Here is a 27,883-nt window from a genome sequence, read left to right as displayed (position 1 = left end):
GCTAAATGGAAACGTTTTGTATATTACTGTCAACCCAAAAACATTGATCCACTTAAAGCATCGGTGCATGATATTGTCTATTATTTGCTCTACTTACAAAAAGCAAATCCTGCATATTTATCTATTAAAAATGAATTTAACAGCAATAACAGCCTACCTCCAAAACAGACTGCATACTTTTCTGTTTAGAATGTCTGTCATAAAAGCTTTTATGGAAGGCCTTAAAAGAGTTATTCGACCTAGAGTTCCACCAGCTCCTGTCTGGAATCTTAACATTGTACTCGCAAGGCTTATGGGTCCACCAGGTGAACCTGTGCATTCTTGCACTGTTCAATTTCTCTCATGGAAAGTTGCTTTCCTAGTAGCAATTATTTCCTTAAGGAGAGTTAGTGAATTTCAAGCATTCACTTTAGAAGAACCTTTCTTCCAAATTCACAAACACAAAATAGTACTTGGGACAACTCCAAAATTCCTACCCAAAGTGGTTTCACAATTTCACATCAGTCATTGGAATTGCCAGTCTTCTTTCCACAACTAGATTCAGTTGCTGAAAGAGCTCTTCATGCTCTTGATGTCAAAAGAGCTCTCATGTATTATATAGACAGAACAAAAGATTTCAGAAAATCTAAAAAAAACTTTGTGGCTTTTCAGTGGCCTCATAAGGGTAATCCTATATTAAAACAGGGACTAGCCAGATGGAGAGTAAAGTGTATTCAAACTTGCTATCTTAAAGCTAAAAAAGGCAACTGTTAGTACCTCCTAAAGCACATTCTACTACAAAGAAAGGAGCTTAAATGCCATTCTTAGGAAATATACCAATAGCAGACTTATGCAAAGCAGCCACTTGGTCCACACAACACAGATTTACTAAACACTACTGTGTGGATGTGCTATCTCGCCAACAAGCAAATGTTGGTCAAGCAGTGCTTAAAACACTATTTCAGACTACTCCAACTCCTACAAGCTAGCCTCCAAGTATTTTGGGAACGGTCTGCTTTTCAGTCTGTGCAAAGCATGTGTATCTGCAGCTACACATACCATCGAACTTAAAATGTCACTTACCCTGTAGACATCTGTTTGTGGCATGTAGTGCTGTAGATTCACGTGCGCGTTCCCTCCTCCCTGGAAGCCTGTAACCGTTGTAGTATTTTCTTTATGTAAATATGTATATATATTACATGGACATCTTCTTTGATTACTATATATGTATATATACATTTCTTCACTCTTTACTTCACCCTCCTGCGGGAAAAGTTTTAGTTTAGTTTTAAGGATTTATAAAGCGCGTAGTGACCCGAAGGCATCCCAGCGCTAAACCTAACCTGACCAGTGCTGGCAATAGGAGAATTGAGAGAGCTACCTACAGAAAAGAATAGTCTTAAGTTTTTTTCTAAAAAGCAGTTCTGAATGTTCATGACGGAGTTCAGAGGGAAGATCATTCCAGAGACGAGCGGCCTTGGTGAGGAAGGAGTTGGCCCGCCAAGCTCTCTTAGACCGCAAGATGGTCACAAGTCGAGAGGAGGAGGACCTCAGACTTCGAGAAGGGACATAAAAACATAGCCGCTTTCTAAAGAACATTGGACCCTTATATTGCAGGGCTCTGTGAACAATGCATAGGGCCTTAAAATGAGTGCGTTGCTTAATAGGGAGCCAGTGAAGTGTGGAAAGAGCAGGCTTAGCGGATAAATGTCTGGGAAGATTGACAAGAAGCCTGGCAGCTGCGTTCTGGACTGTTTGCAGCCTTTTTATAACATAAGCCGGGGCGCTGAGAAAAAGTGAGTTCCCATAATCCAACCGGGAGAGGATAAGAGTTTGAACAAGGATTCTTCTGGCCATAGGGTGGAAGAAGATTAGAGATTTTCCTAAGGACTCTTAAAATACCAAAGCATGTAGAGGAAACTCTTTTTGCTTGATCCATGGTCAGGCGAGAATCCACCCAAAAACCAAGGCTTTTTACCTGGTCCTTGGGAGGAGGAAGATTATTGAAGGCCTCAGAGTACAGCGAAAGCGAAGGAGCTGGGGGGACATTGCCTAGTACAATGACTTCTGACTTTCCATCATTGAATTTAAGCTTAGACTGGATCATCCAAACTCCAATGTCTTTCATACAACACGAAAGGTTGGCCGACGACGAATCCCCGGAACTAGATAGTGACACCACAAGTTGAGTATCGTCGGCATAGGTGACCAAAGACAGATTGTAGGGAGCGATCACTTTAGCCAGCGGGGATAGATAAACATTGAAAAGAGTTGGACTCAAGGAGGAGCCCTGGGGAACTCCACAAGTCAAGGGAAATATATCAGAGAGGTAGGCTCGGTCCAGGACTTGAAAAGATCTACCTTTGACGAAAGCGGACAGCCAGGACAATGCCAGGCCTCCTATCCCTAATTCCGAGAGCCTACAGCAGAGAAGGTTGTGGTCCACCGTATCAAAAGCAGCGCTGAGATCAAGTAGAATCATGGCTACATGAGACCCTTGGTCCAGAAGTTGCCTGGCTGACTCCGTGCTGTGATGGGCTCTAAAACCCATTTGAGTGGGGTGAAGGAGTTCATGGCTCTCTAAGTAGCTGGTTAATTGGTGGTTAACATGTTTCTCCAGAATTTTTGTTGAAATGGGAAGGAGAGCAATGGGTCTATAATTCTCCAGCAGAGATGGGTCCAGTTTCGTTTTTTTTAAAAGAGGCTTAATGATGGCATGCTTAAAAAGAGGGGGAAGAAAACCTAAGGATAGGGAATGATTCAGTATTTTTGTAAGGGGAGGTACAACAATATCTGAAACTCGCGAGAGGATGGAGGGAGGGGCGGGGTCTAGGGGGGAGCCCGATTTAATTTGAAGAAGAAGGTTGGTAGTAACAGTATCAGTGAGAGGTATAAAAACGGTTAATATGCTTCTGGAGAGTGAGGGATCCATCATTTGGTGCTCTACTGTACCTGGGGGAGGAGAAGAAGGGAACCCAGAGTATATCTTGATGACTTTGTCATTGAAGTGAGATGCCAGAAGATTACTGTATTCAGTGGAGGGCTCTGTGGGAGGAGAGGGCATAGGGGTTATGGTTAATTCCTTAAAAATCTGAAAAATGTCCTTTTGTGAGCAGTCTTACAATCTTACAAAGGACTCGATGTCCATGTGCACCATCACCGAGAGGAGAAGTCACTCGATCACGTGACTCGAAAAAGCTTCTTCGAAGGAAAAAAACTTGTAACACTCCCAACACTAGATGGCAGACTTATGCAAAGCATGTGAATCTGCAGCAATACATGCCACAAACAGATGTCTACTAGGTAAGTGATATTTTCCTTATTATTCTGGTTAACACAAATTAAAAATTATTGCTTCCTTATCGTCTTTTGGTCTGGATTTCCATTTTACAATGCCAGTTCGCCATGTAGCATGGAGGTAGTTGGCAGTGGGTAGTATTTGTTTTAAAGAGAATAAGTCTCATTGTTTTGATAGTTTTAATTATGCTGCAGTAGATTTTGAATTTGATGTGTCATCCTTATTTCTTTGACCCCTTAATTATATTGACTCATTCTTCATTTTTTCATTATAGGTGCTAATGTACCTTCATGTGACCCATTTAACGGTTATTTCGACTTCATTGCATACCCTTTTTGAATACTGAAAGTTCCCTCCAGTCTATATGTTGGGAATGCCCATTGACCACTTTTGCATCAAACAACTCTTCAGCTGCTCAAAGGCTTTTCATCATATGTGTGTTGGCTGGCAAGATTCTAAAAACCTCTCTTGCAAGCTAGTTGTCTTGGTTGTTGGTCTTTCCATGTAGGACTTAAGTCCACTGAGTGAACCATATAGGTTAATCTGAAAGTATTAATTTAGATTATAGTTTGTTGCTTCCCTCCTTTCCCGAAACTGAAGTAACTTTTTGGTGGTGCCCTTCTTTCCTATGAGGCATGCTAGGTTGTCTCCTGTTTTCATGAAGTTCAGGTGCATTTCATTTCCTTCCCTCGTGGACGGGTATCCCTGGTCATTAATTGCTGAGGAACAGAGCATGGCTCTCAGGTATCATATTCATCAAAGCAAGCACTTGGATGATTCAATTGACATCATGAAAGTATTCTACATTTGGTGTCTGTTAGTGAGCAGTTCGCCAATTTGACTCTTGTATGTTCACAAACACTGCCCCTCTCTCTTCCAGCCCCCACCCTCATCCAACTGGATTTTTGTTTGAAATGCTTTATTATTTTTTCCACTAACCTGGATGTGAAAAGTTGAGAATTAATAATAAGTATGTTAATCATTCTTGTGATCTTTATACTTGCAGAACTTTGAGATATCGACAGTTGATCCTATGTTCGCTAAATAGAACCCAAAGAGTGTACAGGAGAGAAAATGTATAGACTAGGGGGGGGGGGGAATGGTCCATTTAATGGCTGTGGGCAGGGTACACAACGTTTAAGACATGCTTCATTCTTCTGAACTGCCACAATAATCAGGTTTGCCTAGCATAAGTGCTTTTAAAGTAGTAGGGTTCTTTTGTGGTTTAGTGTAAAGAGAGGAAGTATTTTCGGTAAGAGGGGGTTGGAAATAGATACTGTTTGTTAACAAAAAGACATAAAGCGTAAACTAAGGAACTCAATGCTACTATGATGTTGCAGATTATGGTTAATTACAGTTCTTTCTAATAATCTGATAATTTGCAGCATTAACTCTAAATGGCATTTACAGTAAAGTTTATAAACTGCTCATTCTTAATTCCCATTTCTCACGAAGCCATGGCACTCCTCTCACTATGCATGCGTCTATTGTGTTTACACCTATCTTCTTCCTTTTGTTTTCCCCTTAACTTTGTTTTTTGTTCTGTGAAAGCTCCATCTATACTTCCCAAAATCTGCTTCATACACTTTAGGATTCTGATGTTTGCCGCAAGTTATCAAGGCCACTTCCGATCAGCCCACAAACTTCCAGCATCTGCCCAACAGCTGGTTTTTCCCTAGTTAAGTTCAAACCATTTTTGCATCCTTTAATACATAATTCAAAAACCGTTAAACCATATACTGAAGTACAGTCTTATCATGTCACTTCACTTCACCCCATCCTTCCAACTGGTTTTATAACTTTAGTGTTGAGTACAATTGTCAATATGCTGTCATCCCTTATTAGGTTTCCCAGAGGTGCATCGATTTAACAAAGAATGAGAAATCTATATTGCCATAATTTGGAACGAGTAAATTATTGTAATTTAGGTAACATAACTTGTTTACTTACTCTGGTTTTCCTATGAACAATAAAAGGTAGGTTAGTCCAGTAATTCACATCACTCTCAATTTTTCTTGACAGAGTCACATAATTCTGTGAATGTATGTGATGTCAACATCTGCATTTGAATTACAAATTGAAATTTAGGATATACTCAAAGGCACATATATCAGATTCTTGCATATGTGACAAGGAGAAAGTACCTACTTTTACCCATTCATAATCTGTAAGGGATTTTTTAATCCTACTTTCATGTGGGCCATACAAATAAATTCATCCTTAGATTCGCCCATTTAAGGTCAATGACAACTCTGAAGGACTTTGGGTTGTCAATAAATGGGCAAGACCTATCTGTCCTTGTAAGATTTTTTTTTCCTCTTGTCACACCCGGAATGTTATTCAGTAGATGTTCTCTAACATCTAAGTTTCACAGCAGGACTGTCCTTTGTTGATCCACAAGGGATCATTCAACGACTTGTTTTTAGAACATCCATGAGGTGTGTTTACATATATGGAATCTAAATGTACATCTAATCATCGTATTTAATGGTTGGTATGGATCATCCTCATGGGCCAACATTGGACAACCATAATTCACAGAATCATTTAACAGTACTCTCACTTGTAACATTGTTGATTTTCATATCCCTGGTTTGTGTTTTGATCTTCTTTCTGAATAGGTGCAGACCTATTCACCCATTGAGCTAGGAAATTACCTGTATCCACTTGTTGGATTGGCCATTTTGAATGTCACAAATGTATTGCTTTTTAAACCCTTTGGGCTAATCAGTGCCTGCTATTTCTGTTGCAGGTCCTTGAAGTGTTCAGTATGCATGCGTCTTGTCTGGGTAGAAGTCATTTGGTCAGGTTACTGGCCTTCAGAGAGGGAGTTAAGCATTGTTGTTAGTCGTACTGTTGTCTATAGTCTCAAAGACCAACATGCTATCCAGTCCATCAATCAGAAAACATTTAGATGAATATGTTTGCCTTCTTTTAAGAGGCATAATTTGCATTTGTACCACAGCCTTAGACTTTCTGTAGCTATTAACCAAAAATCCTCTCCTCAAAGACTATCTTTATTCCAGCCCATTACTTTATCAGTCAGAGTTGTTGACTATTGGCTTCTAGTTTCCTAGTTTGTGTGACTGATGCACACCGTGTTTGCTTGATTTGGTCAGCCTTTCATGGTAAATGATTGAGTGGTTGTCTAGAAAGTGCTGCAAATAACAGTTGTTAAATCCTCAAGTTAGCAGAAGACAATTAATAGATCTGTGTGTTGTGCCCTTGCACCTGCAAGAAGTGCAGCTATCATGAATTTGTAAAAATCAGTTTCTCTACTTGAGGCATGGTTTACGGACTAGATATCTTGTTGTGAAAGTGAGGAGACTACAGGTTATGTTCCTCTCAAAATAGATGTATGGGAAAATTTTATTCTGTATATTTCTCAAGAATGAATGGGGACATATTAGGGAGTTCCACTATGAAACCTGCGTAACATGTACATTTATGGTACTCATTCAATTTGTAAATAATTTGTTATTCATTTTCCTGTCTTCTGGACACTGGTAAGCAGTGTCATGTTCTAACCATCCATGCATCATCCACCTCTCAATGTTTGTCAGTGCATTGTGGATGCATTAATGGTGAATTTGCAGCAATCCATTCACTTAAACATTGGAACTCTGCATCAGTGACAAGCCTTCTTTTAACAAAAATGATGTTTCGATTGATTTAACCTTGATTCTAAATGTTACTTCAGGACTTGCTTTCTGAACTTTATTTAAGTCAAGCCAAATGGAAGTTGTTGAAGAGGAACTTGAAGAAGAACCAAACATTTAAAGCAGACGTTTCTTGTTGGCCATGTGCCACTCTGGTTGGATAATCTTTTACAAAACATTTTGTGTTTGTTGTATTTCATCGTCCTTTGCTTCCTTGTTACTATATTCTCCAACTACGTTTATAAAGTGATTGGAGCTGTTGAAGCACTGTATTGTTTTCTGGTCAAAACATACATATTCTCAATGCTTTTTCCAGAGCAGATTCACAATTTGTTAATAACCTTTTGCAACCTGGTTGTGGAGCCTAGGTATAACCTGCTCAGTGAGATGCAAGTAATCTGCATTTAAATTGTAATGTTACATAGTATGTGAGTTAGGAAATGTTACTCTGCTTTGAAACTGAAGCTGTTTGCCAATAGTTTACCACTCCCACTTTCAGTTTACCTCCAGTCCCTTATTAGTTGCTACTCATGCAGAGTGCTCTGACTCGCAGTTTTGCAGTACTCTAGTAAGTCAGTTGTGTTTAAATTGAGATCGGGGCTGAGTTTATAGGTGAAAAGATTTAAACTTTGTGTGCAACAGAACAGCAACGATCCAAGTTTGTGAATCAGTTAGTTACCTTATTTAATGTCCTGATATCAGTGAAGGTTATTTAAACACTATATTTGTACATTTTTAGCTGACCGTGTTTTTTCCATTTCTTTATTAGGGGGAATTGGTGACTGCATCCAAAGCAATCATTGAAAAGGAATATCAGCCAAGAGTAATCATTAGTACAACAGGACCCAACCCCTTCAACAAACTTACAGATCGAGAGTTAGACGAGTATCGAAAAGAAGTAGAACGTAAACAGAAAGATTCTGAAGGTATGTATAATTGGTTTTCCTTAGGTTAACACCATTGTTTTTCAGTTAGATCCTCAAGAGTTTGAGGGTGTGCTGTTGGTGTTGTAATTGTTACTCATGCCTGTGCTCTCTAAACGTATAGGTGTATGGTCTTGACAGACAGCAACTGTAAATTACAGCTAGTCTAATAAATGTAACGGTACCTTGAAAAAGCCTTACTATAAAGTGCTTTATAATTATAGAGTACGGTAGTATCTTATTTGCAATGTTTTTGTTAAAGAAACAAACTGTATTTTACACCTAACACAGCGCCTACCTGCGGCCCAGTTTTTGAGAGTTTAAGAACTACTTGTCGATCTTTAAAAAGTCCTTTTACTTAAATATATTTGCAGGTACCTTTGTGTATTAGTAAAGGCAAATAACACAGACTCAGTAGTACAATATTCCTGATTTACATAACTAAACCTATTTCAACACATCTAAAAATCTGTGTCCATCTACATTTCTAAAAGTAGCAATAAGATGCCTAAAACAAAATCTTAAGGACTGCCTTTGCTTTTACATTTTCTATCTGATAGAGACTTCTAGTTGCAGATTCCTTACCTTAGAATTTCCCCCAGGCGTCAGACTGGATCTGGAGATTTTTCTTCGAGCAATACCCTTGTGCGTCAGTCGACTCCGTTGGGGTCGTAGTCACCATGATGATGTCAGGAGTAGTATATAGATGCGGCTCTCGCGCAGTGCGTCAGTTCTTATCTTTCCGCGCCATGTACTGATCCGGCATTGAGGATGCCCCCAAAGACTGGTTTCAAGCCGTGCGAGGACTGACATCGTACGATGTCCGTGATGGATCCTCATCGGGTTTGTCTGTGGTATCTCGAGCGCGACCACGACCCGAAGTCGTGCTCTGAGTGCCGGGCCATGCACCCGAAGGCTTTGAGGGAGCGGTCCCTAAAGCGCATGGCGGCCCGGCACTCAACTCTGCATAGCTCACGGTCTCGATCGAGAGGAAGGTCTTGAGACTGATCGCGGAGCCATCACCACTCATCTTCTTCCAAATCCTCGGGTCAAGGTAAGAAGAAGTCGTCGAAGAGATCCCATCTCTCTCCGACTTCACCCCGTTGCTTGGCTGACACGACACGGGAGAAATGTCCACACACAAGGCCTCTGTCCTCGGAGCCTTTGTCTGGATCGGCTCTGCGCTTCCCTGAGTTTGCCGGAGCAACCCCGCTCCAGCTTGAAGAGTTTTGAGGCCATGCGCCTCATCTTTGGGCAGTCTGACCCCAATACGGCGCCTTTGGGCCTAAGGGGTTGGGATGAGGGGCCTTCGGGTTCCGCACCGGCGGCTTTGGCTCCGGCCACCGAGGTCACCTACTGATCCGCAGACTTTCCCAGGCGCCGGGTCGGTTGTCGACATTGGTAGTGCCCACTATCGACGTCGACCCGATTCTTATCCTCGACAACTCTGAGTCTGAGCGGCTTCAGCCGACGCCACCTTTGACTTCGATGGGGCCTAAGCGCCCCAGGTCAGATTCAAACCCTTTTTCTTATGGGTACGAATATGGGGAGGGATTGGAGGGGCCCCTGGATGCTTATGAATACCAGGATGACCCTTCTATGGACTGGGCTCAGGAATTGGGTGATGCCAGTGGTCTGGATACTTCTCCTGACACTGGCATGCTGTCTCCTCCTACTGTGGCTATGGCGGAGGGAGTAACACTGTTGAGGTCAGGTCTAATCTCCTGACGGAGGTGCTTCAGCCTGGGGCTTCTACTTCAGAACCCCTTTTGCCGTTTAATGAAGCCCTCACCCATGTCCTTTTTGATACCTACACGGGCTCCTGTGAATAGGACTATCAGATGCCGCCATCGGCCCACTCCGATCGACCCTAAATTCCTGTCCCAATACCCCACGCCTGAGAGGCTTCTTATCCAGGCTTCCTCTTTTTCAGGCGCATTCCCTTCCTCACCCCCAGACAGGGAATCCAAAAGGCTAGAGCAATTTGGCAAGAAATTGTTTTATTTCTCCAGTCTCCCACTGTGGTCTGTGAACACTGCATGCCTTTTGGGCCGCTATACCCACTCTTTGTGAGAGATGGTTGCGGAAGTCCTGCCGCAGATACCGGAGGAGGCCCGTGCTATCGTCTCCCAAGCTGTGAACGATGTGAGAGATGCGGCAAAGTTCACTATCTGTTGTGGGCTGGATACGACTGACTCTCTGGGAAGATCAGTTGCTACGACGGTAGACTTACGACGCCACGCCTGGTTGCGTACTTCTGTTTTCTCTAAGGATGTCCAACAATCACTCATGGACATGCCCTTTGATGGCTCACACCTCTTCAGAGACAAGGCAGACTCGGCCTTGGAGAGATTCAAGGATTCCCAGGCTATGGCTCGGTCCCTTGGTCTTTGCTCTGCCCCTTCCCCCCCCGCCCCCCACAGTCTGCTTTTTGCCCCTTTCGTGGCCCCATGCTAATAAGCCTCCGCGTGGCCGGGGACGTGGAATCGCACGTGGCCATGGGACAGGGAACCAGAGGTCTGCCCTGTCCACCTCTTCCCCCTCTGCAGCCTCCATACTCTCCTAGTCCTTCCCCTCACTCCCGTCCAGTTGGTGGCAGGATTCGCCATCACCTGCCCACTGGGAAACCATCATAACGGAGAGGTAGGTTTTGCAGATAGTTAGAAAGGGCTACTCCCTCCCTTTCGAATCTGCTCAACCAACCATGCCTCCATCCTTCCGTCACCTTCCAGAGGATCATTTGGCGCTTCTCCGCCAGGAAGTCGCAGCTCTCTTGGCCGAGGGAGCTATAGAAAAGGTCCCTGTGCCTGAAGTACGTTGTGGTTGTTATTCCGGCTACTTTCTGATACTAAAAAAGGACAAGGGCTTACGTCATATCCTAGACCTTCGGGACCTAAACTACTTCCTCAAGAAGGAGAAATTCAAAATGCTCACCCTGGCTCAGGTTCTGTCTGCCTTGGACCCAGGAGACTGGATGGTAGCATTGGACTTGCAGGACGCTTATTTCCACATCCCCATTCTGCCTGCCCACAGACGTTACTTACAATTTGTGGTAGGTCACGAGCACTTTCAGTTTACCGTGCTCCCCTTCGCCCTTACCAGCGCCCCTCGGGTGTTCACGAAAGTGATGGCGGTGGTTGCAGCTCATCTGCGCAGGTTTTGGGTCTCAGTCTTCCCCTACCTGGACGACTATCTGTTGAAGGCGGACTCGCCCCAGAAAGTCGTCTCCCACCTTCAGACTACAGATGCTGGGGTTCACTATAAACGTGCCGAAGTCACACCTGACTCCCTCTCAGATGCTCCCTTTCATCGAAGCTTTTGTAGACACAATGCAGTTTCTGGCTTATCCTCCAGAAAGGCGAGTCCAAGACGTTCAGGCTATGATTCCGATCTTTCGGCCTCAGTCTTGGGTTTCGGTGAGACTGACTATGAGGCGGCTGGGCCTCATGGCCTCCTGCAACCTGCTAGTAACACATGCCAGATGGCATATTTGGGCTCTGCAGTGGGACCTGAAGTTCCAGTGGGCGCAGCATCAGGGGAATCTCTCCGACATGGTCCAGATCTCGGAGGAGACTGCGAAAGACCTGCAGTGATGGCTTTCGAATCCGCATTGGGTCCACGACAGACCCCTCTCTCTTCCCCAACCAGATCTCTCTATAGTGACAGATGCGTCAGTTCTGGGTTGGGCCGGCCGCATGGGAGAGGTGGAGATCTGAGGGCTCTGGTCTTCGGCGGAGTCTGGGCTCCTTATCAATCTTCTGGAGCTCCGGGCGATCAGGCTTGCATTGAAAGCATTCCTTCCCTCTTTCAAAGGGAAAGTGGTGCGGATGTTCACGGACAATACTACCGCCATGTGGTACTGCAACAAACAGGGCGGAGTAGTGTCCTGGGCCCTTTGTCAGGAGGCACTACGCCTCTTGATATGGCTGGAACATCAGGGCATTACCCTGATGGTTCAGCATCTGGCGGTGTCCCTCAACGTCAGAGCGGACAAACTCAGCCGTCGATGGACAGCCGATCACGAATGGCATCTCCATCCGGAGGTGGCGAAAGGTCTCTTTCAGCAGTTGGGAGAGCCTTGGTTAGATCTTTTCGCATCCGCAGAGAACATGCAATGTCAGCTGTTTTGCGCGTTGGAATTTCCAAGGCGGCACTCGCTCAAACGCTTTTCGTCTGGAGTGGAACTCCAGCCTCCTTTACGCCTTCTGCCCAGAGTTCTCAAGAAAATCAGGAACGACCGAGCCCAAGTCATCTTGATGGCTCCGGACTGGGCACGGAGAGTATAGTATCCAGATCTATTGAGCATGTCCATCGATCCTTCACTCAAACTGCCTATTCGGGCGGATCTTCTGTCGCAGCAACAGGGGACGGTTCTTCACCCAAACCTGTCCAACCTCCACCTTCATGCGTGGAGACTGAGCGGCGACAGTTGACGGTTTTTGCACTTCCACCCGAAGTCTGCAATGTTATCTTGGCAGCCAGGAGTCCATCAACCAAAACTGTACACGCCTGTGGTTGGAGTACATTTGTGGCATGGTGTACCAACAAATCTGTTGATCGCCTTTCTGCCCCTCTATCCGAGGTTCTTCTTATCATTCTTTCTTTGGCCCAGCAGGGGTCTGCTTTGGGCACCCTTAAATGGTATTTATCTGCCATTTCAGCCTTTCTTAGGCTACCTGATCAGCCCTCACTCTTTAAATCTCCTATTGTGAGTAGATTCCTAAAAGGACTCACCCATTTATTTCCTCCCACTCCATTTATCATGCCTCAGTGGGACCTATTTTGGTCGTTCGGTCCTGCAGGACTTCCTAAGATGATCTTGGTCCACAACCCACTGAGGATGGCATTGCTTGGGTATCTATTCTGAGGTAAGGAATCTGCAACTAGAAGTCTCTATCAGATGTGCAAGTTACTTACCTGTGGTAACAAAATATCTGGTAGAGACATATTCTAGTTGCAGATTCCCACTTGCAAACTGATTTCTAGGGACAGGGATTCCCCCTTTCAGGTCCTTGCCTCTGGTGCACCAATCTCAGTGTTCTTAGTGGCTCTGCGCTTTGGCGTGGAAGTCGTTAAAAGAAACTGACGTCACTGTGCGAGGGTGGCATCTATATACTACTCCTGACGTAATCACGGCGACTACGACGCCCGCGGAGTCGACCAACGCCACCTACCGACGCGCAAGGGTATTGCTCGAAGAAAAATCTCCGGATCCCAACATGCGCCTGGGGGAAATGCTAAGGTAAGGAATGTGCAACTAGAATATGTCTCTACCAGATATTTAGTTACTGAAGATAAGTAACTTGTACTTCTACTTTGTTTTCACATTTGGCACTGCTGCAATTCTAGAATGGAGATTTTCCTTATCATATAATTTCATTAATTGTGTTCTTTTTTAGAATCCAGTTAAATTTCTCATTCTAGGTTGGTCAAATCTTTTCAAATCACTTACTGTAGCCTCTAGTAATGCACATTTTTTTTCTTGAAAATGTATTTGCACTTATTGCTAGATCAGCAACTTGGGCATCTCCCCCAAATGTTGTTTAGTCCTTATCAGTGCATGCATATCGTATCTGGATTTTTCATGCTAGAAAAGAAAACAAGCTTTCAAAGCTGCTACTTGCGTTCAGAGACTGCATAGATTGTAAAAAGCAAGGTTTCTGCTGCATGTTGAAAAAACTAATAAAGAGGTAGACTGAATATAATAGGGGTAGCGACTTCCACAGCTTGGGACCCATGATTGAGAACTTGTAATCTGTTAAAGTATGTTAAACTCAACACCTTAACTAGGACAAATGGGCTTGTGTATTAGATTGTCACCACCAATTTCCAGTAGATTAAGGTGTGAATCGATAATGTCTTGAAAAACCACTACTTAAAAAAATGATTTAAGAAGAGAGATAAAATAGTATTTGTGATTTCTAACAATAGATATAGTGTTACTTGAATCTCCTGAAGACATGTATATGTTGCTTTGTTTAAAAAGTGCAGTGATGTTTTAAATAAAATTTGCGTGTGTTTGGGGCAATATTATATTTTAAATTTGGCTAATAAGATGAACACAAGTGCTATCCCATACCTGGGCTCGGGGATCAGTTTAACGGTACTGAGTAACTTTCCTTATCCGTTAGCACACTTTTCCCTCCTGTTGCGTGCCTGAATTACCATCACAATTAAATGAATTAAAGCAAGTGGGCTAATGGATTGTGCTCTCTCGGAAATTTTGGTGTAAGTTGGACCTCCGAGACCCAGACCTGAGAAAATAAGAGCAAAGGATGCAAGTGATGGTGTTTCGAGGCAGTAATGCCTGCTAGGCATATGCAGTGTGGAAAGAAATAGTGTACTGCTGGATACTGTAGAATTTAGAAAGCGACAGAATAAGTAGGAGAGAGGAACTTGTACATGGGAGAGATATCCAGAACACGGAGCAGAATACGTAGGAGAGGGGACCTTGTACATGTGAGAGATGTGATATCCAGAACATGGTGCGCTGAAGGATTGCAGTCAGAAAGGGATAGAAGTGTAAATAAATTACTAGAAATGAATGTTCGGTGTCATGTGTAGCTGTAGATACACATGCTTTGCATATGTCCGCCATGTAGTGTTGGGCTCAGAGTTTTACAAGTTGTTTTTCTTCAAAGAAGGTTTTTGAGATTGAGTGACTCCTCCTATCGGTAATATTGCACATGGGCATCGAGTCTTTTGTTAGATTGTTTTATCTCTGTCTTTAGGTTCGGGCGTGTTTTCTCTTGTTCTGGTGAATCTCGGTTCGGGCCTTCTGAACTTTTTCTGCCTTTCTTTAATACTGTTTGTATTGTTTCAATCGCATTTTCTACCTGTATTTGATCTGATTAAAACCATTGGGTCGATTTCTTTCACCTTTAAAAGGGACCTCGCCCTTTTTGGGCCCTCTTCAATATTGAGCTGTTGGAACTGACTCTGTTTCAATTCTGTCCTTGGTGTCATGCCAAGTTCCTGTACACCGACCAGCATTTGGTGTGCAGTCTCGGTTTATCTCCCGACCATCGAGAGGAGACTTATGGCGCCTGCAGGTCGTTTAGATTGAAGAAAACTTTCTGCAACCGCAGAGCTCATTGACTGGAAATGGCATCCAAGTCTACAGAGGACATGCCAGACATTTTCGGTGAGGAACACGCATAAGAGGAGGAAGAACAGACTACAGCGCTTTCCATTAGAGACTCTGACTCCGACCACGACCGCAGTGCGGACAGCCACCCTATATCTCTAGTGCAGTATGTGAGTACACCTGCCCCGTCACATCACCCAACGACATTGGAAAAAGTCCACCAAAAAAGGTCTCAAAGGACAGGAAGAGAGAAAAGACTGTGCAGAAACATTCTTCGCCCCCACATTCTCCTCTTCTTCACCCAGACCCTCCCCCCCATACCCCCCCCCCCCACCACCCCAACACCACCCACATACCAGATGCAAGTCTCTCCACAGACATCCTCCGCATCATCACACGGGGATGATTTCAGTGACATTCAACATGGCACAGATCCAGGGATCTATATGACCCTGATCCCATTACATTCAGTGAACCAGATTTGTAACTTGCTAGACTGTTTCCTCCACAAGACACTACAGCATACAATCCGGTCAAAGCGAGAGCAGCTGCATACCATAATGTGTAGATGCACACTGACCCCATTAAGGATAATTTTCTCTTTAATACTCTCACATCCACTCATAAAGAGTATCAATGTCTCCCAATGCTACCTGGGATGCTCAGACCCTCAACAAACATTGAAGGCCAGGATTATCACTCCTAGAGTTGATTAAAAAAAATATATAAACCAGCTCCATCAGACTCCATAGTGGTTGGGGCAGCAAGAAAAAGGGCTAACAGCCAGTCAACAGGGGATGCTCCTCCTCCAAATAAGGAGAGCAAAAAACTTGACGCTGTAGGGAAAAGGGTTGGCTCACAAGCAGCGAACCACTTGAGAATAGCCAACTCTCAAGCTCTTTTAGCTAGGTATGACAGGGCCCACTGGGAAAAGGTGGAAGAGTTGCTCCAGTACTTTCCACCAAAGCACCAGAAGCACGGACAACAAATAGTTAGGGAGAGACAAACAATCTCAAATAATGCCATTAGATGCGCTACAGATACAGCTGACATTGCAGCTAGGGGCATAAATACCAGCATAGTTATTAGAAGCCATGCATGGCTCGGATGTTCAGGCTTCAAACCTGAAATTCAACAGGCATTTTTAAACATGCCATTCAACAAGAAGCATCTGTTTGGGCTAGAAGTGGACACAACCGTAGAAAAGTTAAACAAAGATTCAGAAACAGCCAAAGCAATGGGGGCATTATATACTACACATGCTAGAAGTACCTTTCGCAGGCCACAGTTAGGAGGTGGCTTTAAGCAAGTGGCCCCACATTCAGCATCCACTTCACAACAGAAACAAACCTTACAATTCTATTCAAGAGGTTCCTTTTGAGGCTCATACAGAGGGTCCAATAGAGGAAGGAAGGCAAGTCATCCACTTTCCGAATTTCCTCTACTGCAACCAAACAGTGACTCACTCACCATCCCCACAGCACATACATCTCTTGTGGGAGAAAGGCTGGTCAATTTTAATCCACAATGGCAAAACATCACTACAGACAAATTGATTCTATTAATTATCCATTATGGTTATATCTGGAACTCATTACCACTCCACCAAACATCCCCCCCTCATTTACACAGACTTACTCAGGACCATCTCAAATTACTGAAAGAGGAGGTACAGTTACTACTACTCAAAAAAACCATAGATCTAGTACCCATATCTCAACAGGGATAAGGAGTATATACTTCCTAATAACAAAAAAGATAGCACATTAAGGCCAATTCTAGATCTCAGACAACACAGCCTATACATTCTTTCAGAACACTTTCACATGGTCACTCATTACTGCAAAAGGGCGATTACATGGCAGCATTGGATTTCAAGGTTGCATATTTCCACATTCCCATACATCCAGCACATCACAAGTACCTAAGATTCGTCATCGCAGGAAAGCACTATCAATTAAAGGTACTACCATTCAGAGTAATAACAGCACTAAGGGTCTTCACCAAATGCTTAGCGGTAGTTGCAACATTCCTCAGAAGACAACACATACATGTCTTCCCATACCTGGAGGACTGGCTAATAAAAGCCAATACAAGCCAATTATGTCAGCAGCACACTCAATACACAATAGATCTTCACAAGTTCGGATTCACCATCAATTTTCTCAAAACAGTTACAAACACAGCTGTATTTGGGCGCACTGCTCAACACTCTCTCAGGATTAGCATAACCAAATCTAGTAAGGATTCAAGCATTTCAAGATCCAATAATTCAACTGCATCACAACCACACTTACACAGTGAAATTAGTGATGAAACTATTAGGAATGATGGTCTCATGCACAGCCATATTTCCAAATGCAAGACTGCACATGCAACCATTAAAGCAGTGCCTCTCACAACAGTGGTCTCAGTCACAAGATCAACTTCAGGATCTAGTGTTGTTGGACCACCAGACTTACAACTCTCTGCGATGATGGAATCACACCAACCTATCAAAAGGGTGGCCCTTTCAGGACCCTGTGCCTCAGACCACAATCACAACAGATGCATCACCAACAGGCTGGGGAGCTCATTTCAACAACCTTACTATACAGGGACAGTGGAACTCCATCCAACAAACCTAACGTATAAATTACCTGGAATTACTAGCGGTATTCCTAGCACTCAAAGCATTTCGTACTCAAATTGCACACAAAGTAGTGTTAATACGCACAGATAATATGACAACAATGTATTATCCTCAAACACTGTGGGGGGTGGGGGCACTCATCCCAATTATCTAGCTTAGCACAGCCAATTTGGAGATGGGCAATTTACAACCACATTAAACTAGTCGCAGAATACCTCCTAGGGATGAACAATCAGCTAGCAGACCTGTTAAGCAGCATGCAGCTTCAAGTCCACAAATGGGAAATTCACCCCCAGGTAATTCAAAAATACTTTCAAATGTGGGGAACACCAGACCTGGATCTATTCACCACAAAAGGAAACTCAAAATGCCTAAGCTTCGCATCCACATACCGACAATCCAAGGGCAATGCCTTATGGATGAACTGGTCAGGGATATTTGCTTACTTTTCCACCTCTCCCACTAATTCCATTACTGGTGAGGAAGATGATACAAGCCTCAATCACCTTGATTCTCATAGCCCCCACATGGGTGTGTCAACTTTGATACGCAATAGTGCTGGATCTATCTATGGTACCTCATCACAAGCTACCAAACAGACCAGATATCTTGACCCAAAACAGAAGTCAAATCAGACACCCCAGTCGCAGCACTCTCAATCCTGCGATTTGGCTTCTGAAGTCATAGAGTTTGTTTATCTTAAACTTCCATGTGACTGCGTGGGTATTTTAAGAGGCACGCAAACCCACAACTATACAATGTTATGCTGCTAGACCCTCTTAGCTTCAGTACAGGATATTGTATGCTATTTGTTACACTTAGAAAAAGTGAACTTGGCATACTCCTCTATTAGACTTCATTTAGCAACTATAGCAGCTTATCTTCAAAACTGACAACATGTTTCACAGTTTATAATTCCTGTTATAAAAGCATTTATGGAAGGACTCAAAAGAGTAATTTCACCCAGAGTTCCTCCAGCTCCTGCATGGAACTTAAACGTTGTACTCGCAAGACTTATGGGCCCACCATTTGAACCCATGCATTCTTGTTCTCTATAATTATCGTCATAGAAGAATGCTTTCTTAGTAGCAATAACTTCTCTAAGAAGAGATAGTGAAATTCAAGCTTTCACTTTGGAAGAACCGTTCTTTCAAATTCATAAACACAAACTAGCTCTCAGAACAAATCCAAATTCCTACTAAAAGTAATTTCACATTTTCATATCAATCAGTCTGTGGATTTGCCAGTCTTTCCACAGCCAGATTAAGTTGCTGTAAGAGCCCTACACACTCTTGATGTTAAGAGGTCTCATGTACTATATAAACGGAACAAAAGTCTTTAGAAAGTCAAAAGAACTTTTTGTTGCATTTGCAGAACCTCACAAGGATAATCCTATTTCAGAAAATAGATTAGCTAGATGGATAGTCAAATGTATTCAGACTTGTTATATTAAAGCCAAAAGACAGTTACGGGTAGCTCCTAAAGCTCAGTCCACCAGAAAGAAATGAGCTTCAATGGCATTTCTAGGCAATATACCAATAGCAGACATATGTAAATACACTACATGGTCTACACCACACACACATATTTACTAAACAATATTGTGTAGATGTGTTAGCTCGCCAACAAGCAAACGTTGGACAGGCAGTACTTAGAACAATATTTCAGGCTATTCCAACTTTTACAGGCTGACCACCGATTATTTGGGTGGGAACTGCTTTTGAGTCTTTGCAAATCATGTGTATCTACAGCTACACATGCCATCAAACGGTAAATGTTACTTAACCAGTAAGCATCTGTTTGTGGCATGTAGTGCAGTAGATTACATGCGCCCGCCCTTCTCCCCGGGAGCCTGTAGCGATTGCAGTACCATATATTGTAATATGTTGCATGGACATCGCATTTCTTCTATCTATTTATATACACACTCTTTACTTCACCCGCCTGCGGGAAAACAATCGAACAAAAAGGACTCGATGCCCATGCACAATATTACCAAGAGGAGGAGTCACTCGATCTGGTGACTCAAAAATCTTCTTAAAAGAAAAACAACTTGTAACACTCCGAGCCCAACGCTATACGGAGGACACATTCAAAGCATGTGAATCTACAGCACTACATGCCACAAACAGATGTCTACTGGGTAAGAAACATTTACCTTTTGGATCAGAGGCAGGGGCATGGTAAAATATAATGAATAGCTTTTGAACATTGATTATATCAACTTGATAGAAGAAAGCACTGCAGATTGGGAGCAGACAAATCAAAATAAATCAATCAAGACCAAGGTAAAGCATCAGTGATATACGATTGTGTGGAGAGATGGGCAAATCACGTTAACACTCAACCTTGCACTTGAAAATTAATGAAATAACATATGAAATACATACACTGACATGTTTTTTCGACTTTGCATATATCAGCTTGCACCCCAGAAATGGTTTGTGCATGGGTTTGGGCCAGAGGAGGTGAAAGATGTCTGTTTCAGAGACACACTGACTAATACCAAATGTGAAATGGTTAGGGGTGTGTATGTCAGTATTTAGGGGTTGACTCCGATTTTGGCTTTCCTGATTATCCCAGTGCTTCTGAAATTCTTAGCTGTCTCCTTTTTTTTAATTATTTTAGCACCCATGGTACACTTATGTGCACTGTGCAGCACCCAGAGGAGCCAACAGAAAACTGCTGAAAAAACAATTTTGTTACTCATTTACTGATGACTGACTGTCTCAGCGGTCAGGCATCTCCAGCGTCTAGAATTAGGACCTTGTGTTTCTAACATTTTGGTTATTAATTTGTTTTGCCATTACTACTGTAGAGTGTTTAAGTCACAGGAAGTGTTTGTCACTTCCTGTAATACATGCGTGGCAAAGACTGTTATATTTCAATATTCAAATCTCGAGTTGAGTCACGGAGATAAAAAGTCACCTGCAGGGCTGTCTACCAGTGACACCAGCGATGTCACCCCCCACTGCTGTAATCTTGGTGAGATGTCTGAGAAGGGGAAAAAAAAAGTTGTAAACTTCTTATTGGTTGAATTTGTTGTAAATTTGCAATCTTTTCAGTATTTTGCCACATTGGCTGAATGTGATTAGTTCTCACTGTTAAGCAAGGTTCTTATCAGACCATGATGATACTGATGAGTACCCAGTATTAATTTTAGCTGTGATGTCCTATTTAGATACTTTTGTCCACCAAGCAGTACATTCTGGTCTTCGAGCATTGCAGTTTGGGATTCCATCATTTTTTCCTCCCCAATTCAGCATATTTATTTGGGGGCTTTGTAAAGCACTGAAGGGAGTGTGTACAAATATGTCTGTATCACAAAATGACATAGTATACCTTAGAATTGTGTACTACATTGTAGGTCATCTGAGTTTAGAGGTGAGGTGAGGTGAAACAGTTGCCACGCATACACAAATGCAAAACCAACAAGACTAGATTCAGATAAATGAGTGTTGTTTTTATAGATTTTCTGAATCTGAGGTAGTTTAGATCAACTCTGACTTGAGGGGCCGGGCATTCCAAAGTGTAGGGCTCAGAACACCCAGTAGCTGCCTGCTGTGTTTCTGCCACTTGAACAGATATTGGAGGATAATTTTTTTCTGAAATGAAGGTTATTTGTAGTAGTGTAGTGTAGTGTTGGGTCAATTTGTGTAGCCATGGTGGGTTCTTGGTGACTTGAGTAAGCCTTATGGATAATTCTGAATGCCTAGAATTTGAGACAGGGAGCCACTGAGAGCCATTGGATTGCTATCAGGGACAGTTTTGGCACGGTTAAACCTTTTCATCTTTAAAGTATAGCTAGGCAGTTTGAGTTTTAAGTCCTTTTTAATGGCCTTCTTTGGAAGGCCTCTGTAATTGACAGTATTCTCTATGCAACCCTTCACCGGGTTTCATGTTAGTACAGCCCAGCAAGAAAAGGAATACGTTGACACACCTAATATTACTTTTTTTTGGAGGAAGATGGGCAGAAGGAGTTGAATCTAAAAATATTTTCATTTTTTTGGCTTTCAGTCTAGTTGATAAAGCAGGATCCAGGTTATGAGGCAAGTTAAAGGACACAGAAGTGAAGGTGCAGTATCATCCAACTGCTAGACTTTTAGCTTTTTTTTTACCTGGTGTCAGTCCAGATCCAGAGATTTTTCTCGAGCTGTACCCCTGCAAGTCGTCAGGTGGTGTTGGTCGACTCCGCGTCCGTCGGCAACGATATGCACACCCGATATGACGTTGCGAAACCTATATTGGCACCACCCTGGCATGCTGACATCAGATCTTTTCTTTGCGCACCAGCCAATGCTGATTCGAAGAAGAAACCCCTCATTCACTTTTTGACCACTCTTTTTCGACTTTTTATCAAGGATTTTTGAGTGTCTTCACTTCTGGTGTGTCGAGATGTCGTCATGTAAGACCGGGATCAATCCCTGCAGATCCTGTCATCAGGCAATGTCAGTGACGGATCCGCACCTCATGTGCTTGTCCTGTCTGGACCACCACCACAACCCGAAGTCATGTTCCGAGTGCTGGGCCATGAACCTGCCATCACAACCCGAAGTCATGTTCTGAGTGCCAGGCCATGAACCCAATAGTTTTGAGGGAGTGGTCCTCAAAGCTCATTGTGACTCCACACTCTGCTCTGCGTTGCTCCTGATCTCGGAGGAAGGTCCTGAGAACAGTCTGGGGGTCTCCATTCGTCATTATCCCACTCCAAGTCCTCAGGATGGTCGAGTAAGTTGAGGCACAAAAAGTAAAAGAAGAACAAGTGTTCTTCGACTTCACCCCATCCGTTGGCCAACAAGACAAGGGAAAACGAGCATCGTCGTTCCAGGCCTCTATCCTCAGAGCCTGCGTCTGTGTTGGCTCAGAGGCTCCCAGCTTTTCCAGGAGCCAGAGTGACACCTGCCCAACTCCGAGAGTTTTATGAGACCTTATATTTGGGCAGTCCGACTCTGCTGGAGCGCACTCAGGCCCCTTGGAGTTGGCAGGGGACCCCCTTGGTTTTGCCAGTGGGCAGTCTTGGATCCGAACCAGCATCGGTCGTACCATCTCGACCTTCCCCTTTGCCTGTTCTGACATCCACGTTTCCGACGCTGCTAGTGCCCCTGGGAGGTATTGGCCCCATCTTCATTGCCTGCTCCGACAGAGCTTGATGGGTGTAGTGCAATACATATTCCTACTTCAAGAAGGGCCTTGCCCCCTAGGTAGGTTCCCGACCCTTATTCTCTTGGGTTGGGGTACGGTGAGGAATGGGAGGGGTCACTGGACGCTTTAGAATACCAGCTCCAAGGTCCCGTAGAGTGGCCTATGGACAAGGGTGAGATATATATGTATGTATATATATATATAATATGTTCGATGGCATGTGTAGCTGCAGATACACATGCTGTGCACATCCCGCCATCTGGTGTTGGGCTCGGAGTGTTACAAGTTGTTTTTCTTCGAAGAAGTCTTTTCGAGTCACGAGACCGAGGGACTCCTCCCATTTCGACTCCATTGCGCATGGGCGTCGACTCCATCTTAGATTGTTTTTTTTCCGCCATCGGGTTCGGACGTGTTCCTTTTCGCTCCGTGTTTCGGGTCGGAAAGTTAGTTAGAATCTCAGAAAAATCGTCGGTTGCGTTCGGTATCGGGTTAGTTACAACAGATCAACACCAACTTTTGAAGAGCTCCGGTGGCCCTTCGGGGTTTTTTCGATCCCCCGTCGTGGCCTGGTCGGCCCGGCCACTTGTCTCTTCAAGGCTGATGGAACGGACCCCATTCCGCTTCTGCCCAAAATGCCATAACAAGTATCCATATACAGATCAGCATCTGGTCTGTAACTTGTCTGTCTCCAGAGCACAAGGAGGATACCTGTGAAGCCTGTCGAGCGTTTCGGTCAAGGAAGACACTAAGAGACCGAAGAGCAAGAAGACTGCAAATGGCGTCGGCGCCGACAGGACAGGGGCGTTTCGAAACCTTCTCCATCCAGGAATCGGACTCGGAGGAGATCGATCCCGAAGAAACGCCAAAAAACGTGAGTAAGACGTCGAAACACAAGACTCACGAAAAAACCGCAAAGGCCCAGGGGACGACACCGCCAACAGGCCATGGCTTAACCCGAAAAATAGGTGACCGACCATCGGCACCGAAAAAGGGCACGCTGGTGTCGAAGTCATCCGACTCCGGTCGAGATACCGGCACACAGCAATCTCTGGCCCGAGATAGCGGCTCCGAGCAAGTTCGGCACCGAGACAGCGGCACCGAAATGAGTTGGCACTGAGAAACAACTACACCGATAGCTAAAAAGGTTTCGTCGGAACCGAAAAAAGTAGCCGAAAAGGTTTCGATACCGAAACATCCGGCCTCGAAGCCGAAATCAAGTTCTTACACAGAGGAACAAGGACTGTCCTCACAAATGAAAATACACAGATTTGGACAGGAATTGGAGTCAGTGGAGCCAGACTACACCCAAAGAAGGCTCCACATCCAAAAAGAAACTGGGAAAATCAGCACTCTCCCTCCTATTAGAATGAAACGCAAACTTGCATTCCAGGAGAAAGACAAGCAGCCACAAGCAAAGGTGGCTAAGCAAGTAACTCCGCCACCGTCTCCACAACACTCGCCGCAAACATCACCGGTAGCTACTCCACCTATGATGCAATCCCCTACCCATACAGGGATGAGTCAAGACGACCCTGACACGTGGGACCTTTATGACGCACCAGTGTCAGATAATAGTCCAGACTGTTATCCAGCTAGACCTTCGCCACCAGAGGATAGTACAGCCTACGCACAGGTGGTGTCCAGAGCAGCAGCATTTCATAATGTCAGCCTGCATGCAGAGCCCATTGAAGACGACTTTTTATTTAACACACTGTCGTCCACACACAGCCAGTACCAGAGTCTTCCCATGCTACCAGGAATGCTAAAACACTCCAACACCGGACTCAGTTGTAGTAGGGGCAGCTCGCAAGAGAGCGAACTCACATACTTCAGGAGATGCACCACCTCCAGATAAAGAAAGTAGAAAGTTCGACGCAGCAGGCAAAAGGGTGGCGGCACCGGCAGCAAACCAGTGGCGTATTGCAAATTCACAGGCTTTGTTGGCCAGATACGATAGGGCTCATTGGGACGAAATGCAACATTTTATAGAACATTTGCCCAAAGAGTTCCAAATGAGAGCACAGCATGTAGTAGAAGAAGGACAAAGTATCTCCAACAATCAGATACGGTCAGCAGTGGATGCTGCAGACACAGCTGCTAGAACTGTCAACACAGCAGTGACAATAAGGAGGCATGCATGGCTGCGTACATCTGGATTTAAACCAGAAATACAGCAAGCTGTGCTGAATATGCCATTTAACGGACAGCAGTTGTTTGGGCCGGAGGTGGACACTGCTATCGAGAAACTTAAAAAAGACACTGACACGGCCAAAGCCATGGGTGCACTCTATTCCCCACAGAGCAGAGGCACATTTCGGAAAACACAGTTTCGAGGGGGGTTTCGAGGGCAAAGCACAGAACCCACAACCTCACAAACAAGGCCCACTTATCAGAGCCAATACCTGTGGGGAAGTTTTCGGGGACAATATAGAGGGGGACAGTTCCAAAAAAGTAGAGGGAAGTTCCAAAGTCCCAAAACTCCTCAAAATAAGCAGTGACTTCCAAGTCACACATCCCCAACACATAACACCTGTGGGGGGGAGTCTAAGCAAATTTTACAAACATTGGGAGGAGATAACAACAGACACCTGGGTACTGGCAATTATCCAGCATGGTTATTGCATAGAATTTCTCAAATTCCCTCCAAACGTCCCACCGAAAACACACAATATGTCAAAACAACATATAGATCTTCTAGGACTAGAAGTTCAGGCATTGATACAAAAAGAGGCAATACAATTAGTACCAAACCAACAGAAAGGGACAGGAGTTTACTCTTTGTACTTTCTCATACCCAAAAAAGACAAGACTCTGAGACCTATACTAGGTCTCAGAACATTAAATACCTACATCAAATCAGATCACTTTCACATGGTAACATTACAGGACGTAATCCCACTGCTCAAACAACAGGACTACATGACAACATTAGACCTAAAGGATGCATATTTCCATATACCAATACATCCTTCACACAGAAAATACTTAAGGTTTGTATTCCAAGGAGTACATTACCAATTCAAGGTGTTGCCATTCGGGATAACAACTGCGCCAAGAGTTTTTACAAAATGCCTGGAAGTCGTAGCTGCACATATCAGAAGGCAGCAAATACATGTGTTCCCGTACCTAGACGATTGGTTAATCAAAACCAACACGCTAGAACGGTGTTCACAACACACAAATTATGTCATAGAAACACTCCACAAACTAGGTTTCTCAATCAACTACACAAAGTCACACCTTCTGCCGTGTCAAACACAGCAATACTTAGGAGCGACAATCAACACAGCAAAAGGGATTGCCACTCCAAGCCCACAAAGGGTTCAGGCATTTCAGAGTGTAATACAGGCCATGTATCCAAAACAAAAGATACAAGTCAAAATGGTGATGAAACTCCTAGGCATGATGTCCTCATGCATAGCCATTGTCCCAAACGCAAGTGTAAAGAAATGGCTCCCTGTTGCAGTTACCCCCACTTTTTGCCTGATACTGATGCTGACTTGACTGAGAAGTGTGCTGGGACCCTGCTAACCAGGCCCCAGCACCAGTGTTCTTTCACCTAAAATGTACCATTGTTTCCACAATTGGCACACCCTGGCATCCAGATAAGTCCCTTGTAACTGGTACCTCTGGTACCAAGGGCCCTGATGCCAGGGAAGGTCTCTAAGGGCTGCAGCATGTATTATGCCACCCTAGAGACCCCTCACTCAGCATAGACACCCTGCTTACAAGCCTGTGTGTGCTAGTGAGAACAAAATGAGTAAGTCGACATGGCACTCCCCTCAGGGTGCCATGCCAGCCTCTCACTGCCTATGCAGTATAGGTAAGACACCCCTCTAGCAGGCCTTACAGCCCTAAGGCAGGGTGCACTATAGCACAGGTGAGGGCATATGTGCATGAGCACTATGCCCCTACAGTGTCTAAGCAAAACCTTAGACATTGTAAGTGCAGGGTAGCCATAAGAGTATATGGGCTGGGAGTCTGTCAAAAACGAACTCCACAGCTCCATAATGGCTACACTGAATACTGGGAAGTTTAGTATCAAACTTCTCAGAATAATAAACCCACACTGATGCCAGTGTTGGATTTATTAAAAAATGCACACAGAGAGCATCTTAGAGATGCCCCCTGTATTTTACCCAATTGTTCAGTGTAGGCTGACTAGTTCCAGCAGCCTGCCACACTAGAGACATGTTGCTGGCCCCATGGGGAGAGTGCCTTTGTCACTCTGAGGCCAGTAACAAAGCCTGCACTGGGTGGAGATGCTAACACCTCCCCCAGGCAGGAGCTGTAACACCTGGCGGTGAGCCTCAAAGGCTCACCCCTTTGTCACAGCCCAGCAGGGCACTCCAGCTTAGTGGAGTTGCCCGCCCCTCCGGCCACGGCCCCCACTTTTGGTGGCAAGGCTGGAGGGAACAAAGAAAGCAACAAGGAGGAGTCACTGGCCAGTCAGGACAGCCCCTAAGGTGTCCTGAGCTGAAGTGACTCTAACTTTTAGAAATCCTCCATCTTGCAGATGGAGGATTCCCCCAATAGGGTTAGGATTGTGACCCCCTCCCCTTGGGAGGAGGCACATAGAGGGTGTACCCACCCTCAGGGCTAGTAGCCATTGGCTACTAACCCCCCAGACCTAAACACGCCCTTAAATTTAGTATTTAAGGGCTACCCTGAACCCTAGAAAATTAGATTCCTGCAAACTACAAGAAGAAGGACTGCCTAGCTGAAAACCCCTGCAGAGGAAGACCAGAAAACGACAACTGCCTTGGCTCCAGAAACTCACCGGCCTGTCTCCTGCCTTCCAAAGAACTCTGCTCCAGCGACGCCTTCCAAGGGACCAGCGACCTCTGAATCCTCTGAGGACTGCCCTGCTTCGAAAAAGACAAGAAACTCCCGAGGACAGCGGACCTGCTCCAAAAAGACTGCAACTTTGTTTCAAGGAGCAGCTTTAAAGACCCCTGCAATCTCCCCGCCAGACGCGTGAGACTTGCAACACTGCACCCGGCGACCCCGACTCGGCTGGTGGAGAACCAACACCTCAGGGAGGACCCCCGGACTACTCTACGACTGTGAGTACCAAAACCTGTCCCCCCTGAGCCCCCACAGCGCCGCCTGCAGAGGGAATCCCGAGGCTTCCCCTGACCGCGACTCTCTGAAACCTAAGTC

General features: G+C 44.5%; 1 protein-coding gene across 18 annotated transcripts in view; it reads left to right on the top strand.

Moving 5' to 3' along the window:
- The window catches only part of ADD1 (adducin 1), a 572,382-nt gene that overhangs the window by 417,134 nt on the left and 127,365 nt on the right, over positions 1-27,883 (top strand). For all 18 annotated transcript variants that reach the window (XM_069203567.1, XM_069203558.1, XM_069203535.1 and 15 more), the window contains one exon: positions 7,706-7,862. In XM_069203567.1, coding sequence (XP_069059668.1) covers positions 7,706-7,862 — 157 coding nt within the window. The remainder of the gene's footprint in view (positions 1-7,705; positions 7,863-27,883) is intronic.

This window comes from Pleurodeles waltl, chromosome 1_2, assembly GCF_031143425.1.
Source record: "Pleurodeles waltl isolate 20211129_DDA chromosome 1_2, aPleWal1.hap1.20221129, whole genome shotgun sequence".
Classification (NCBI taxonomy): domain Eukaryota; kingdom Metazoa; phylum Chordata; class Amphibia; order Caudata; family Salamandridae; genus Pleurodeles; species Pleurodeles waltl.
Note: the sequence above shows the minus strand (reverse complement) of the source record. Positions and strands in the feature narration are given on the sequence as shown.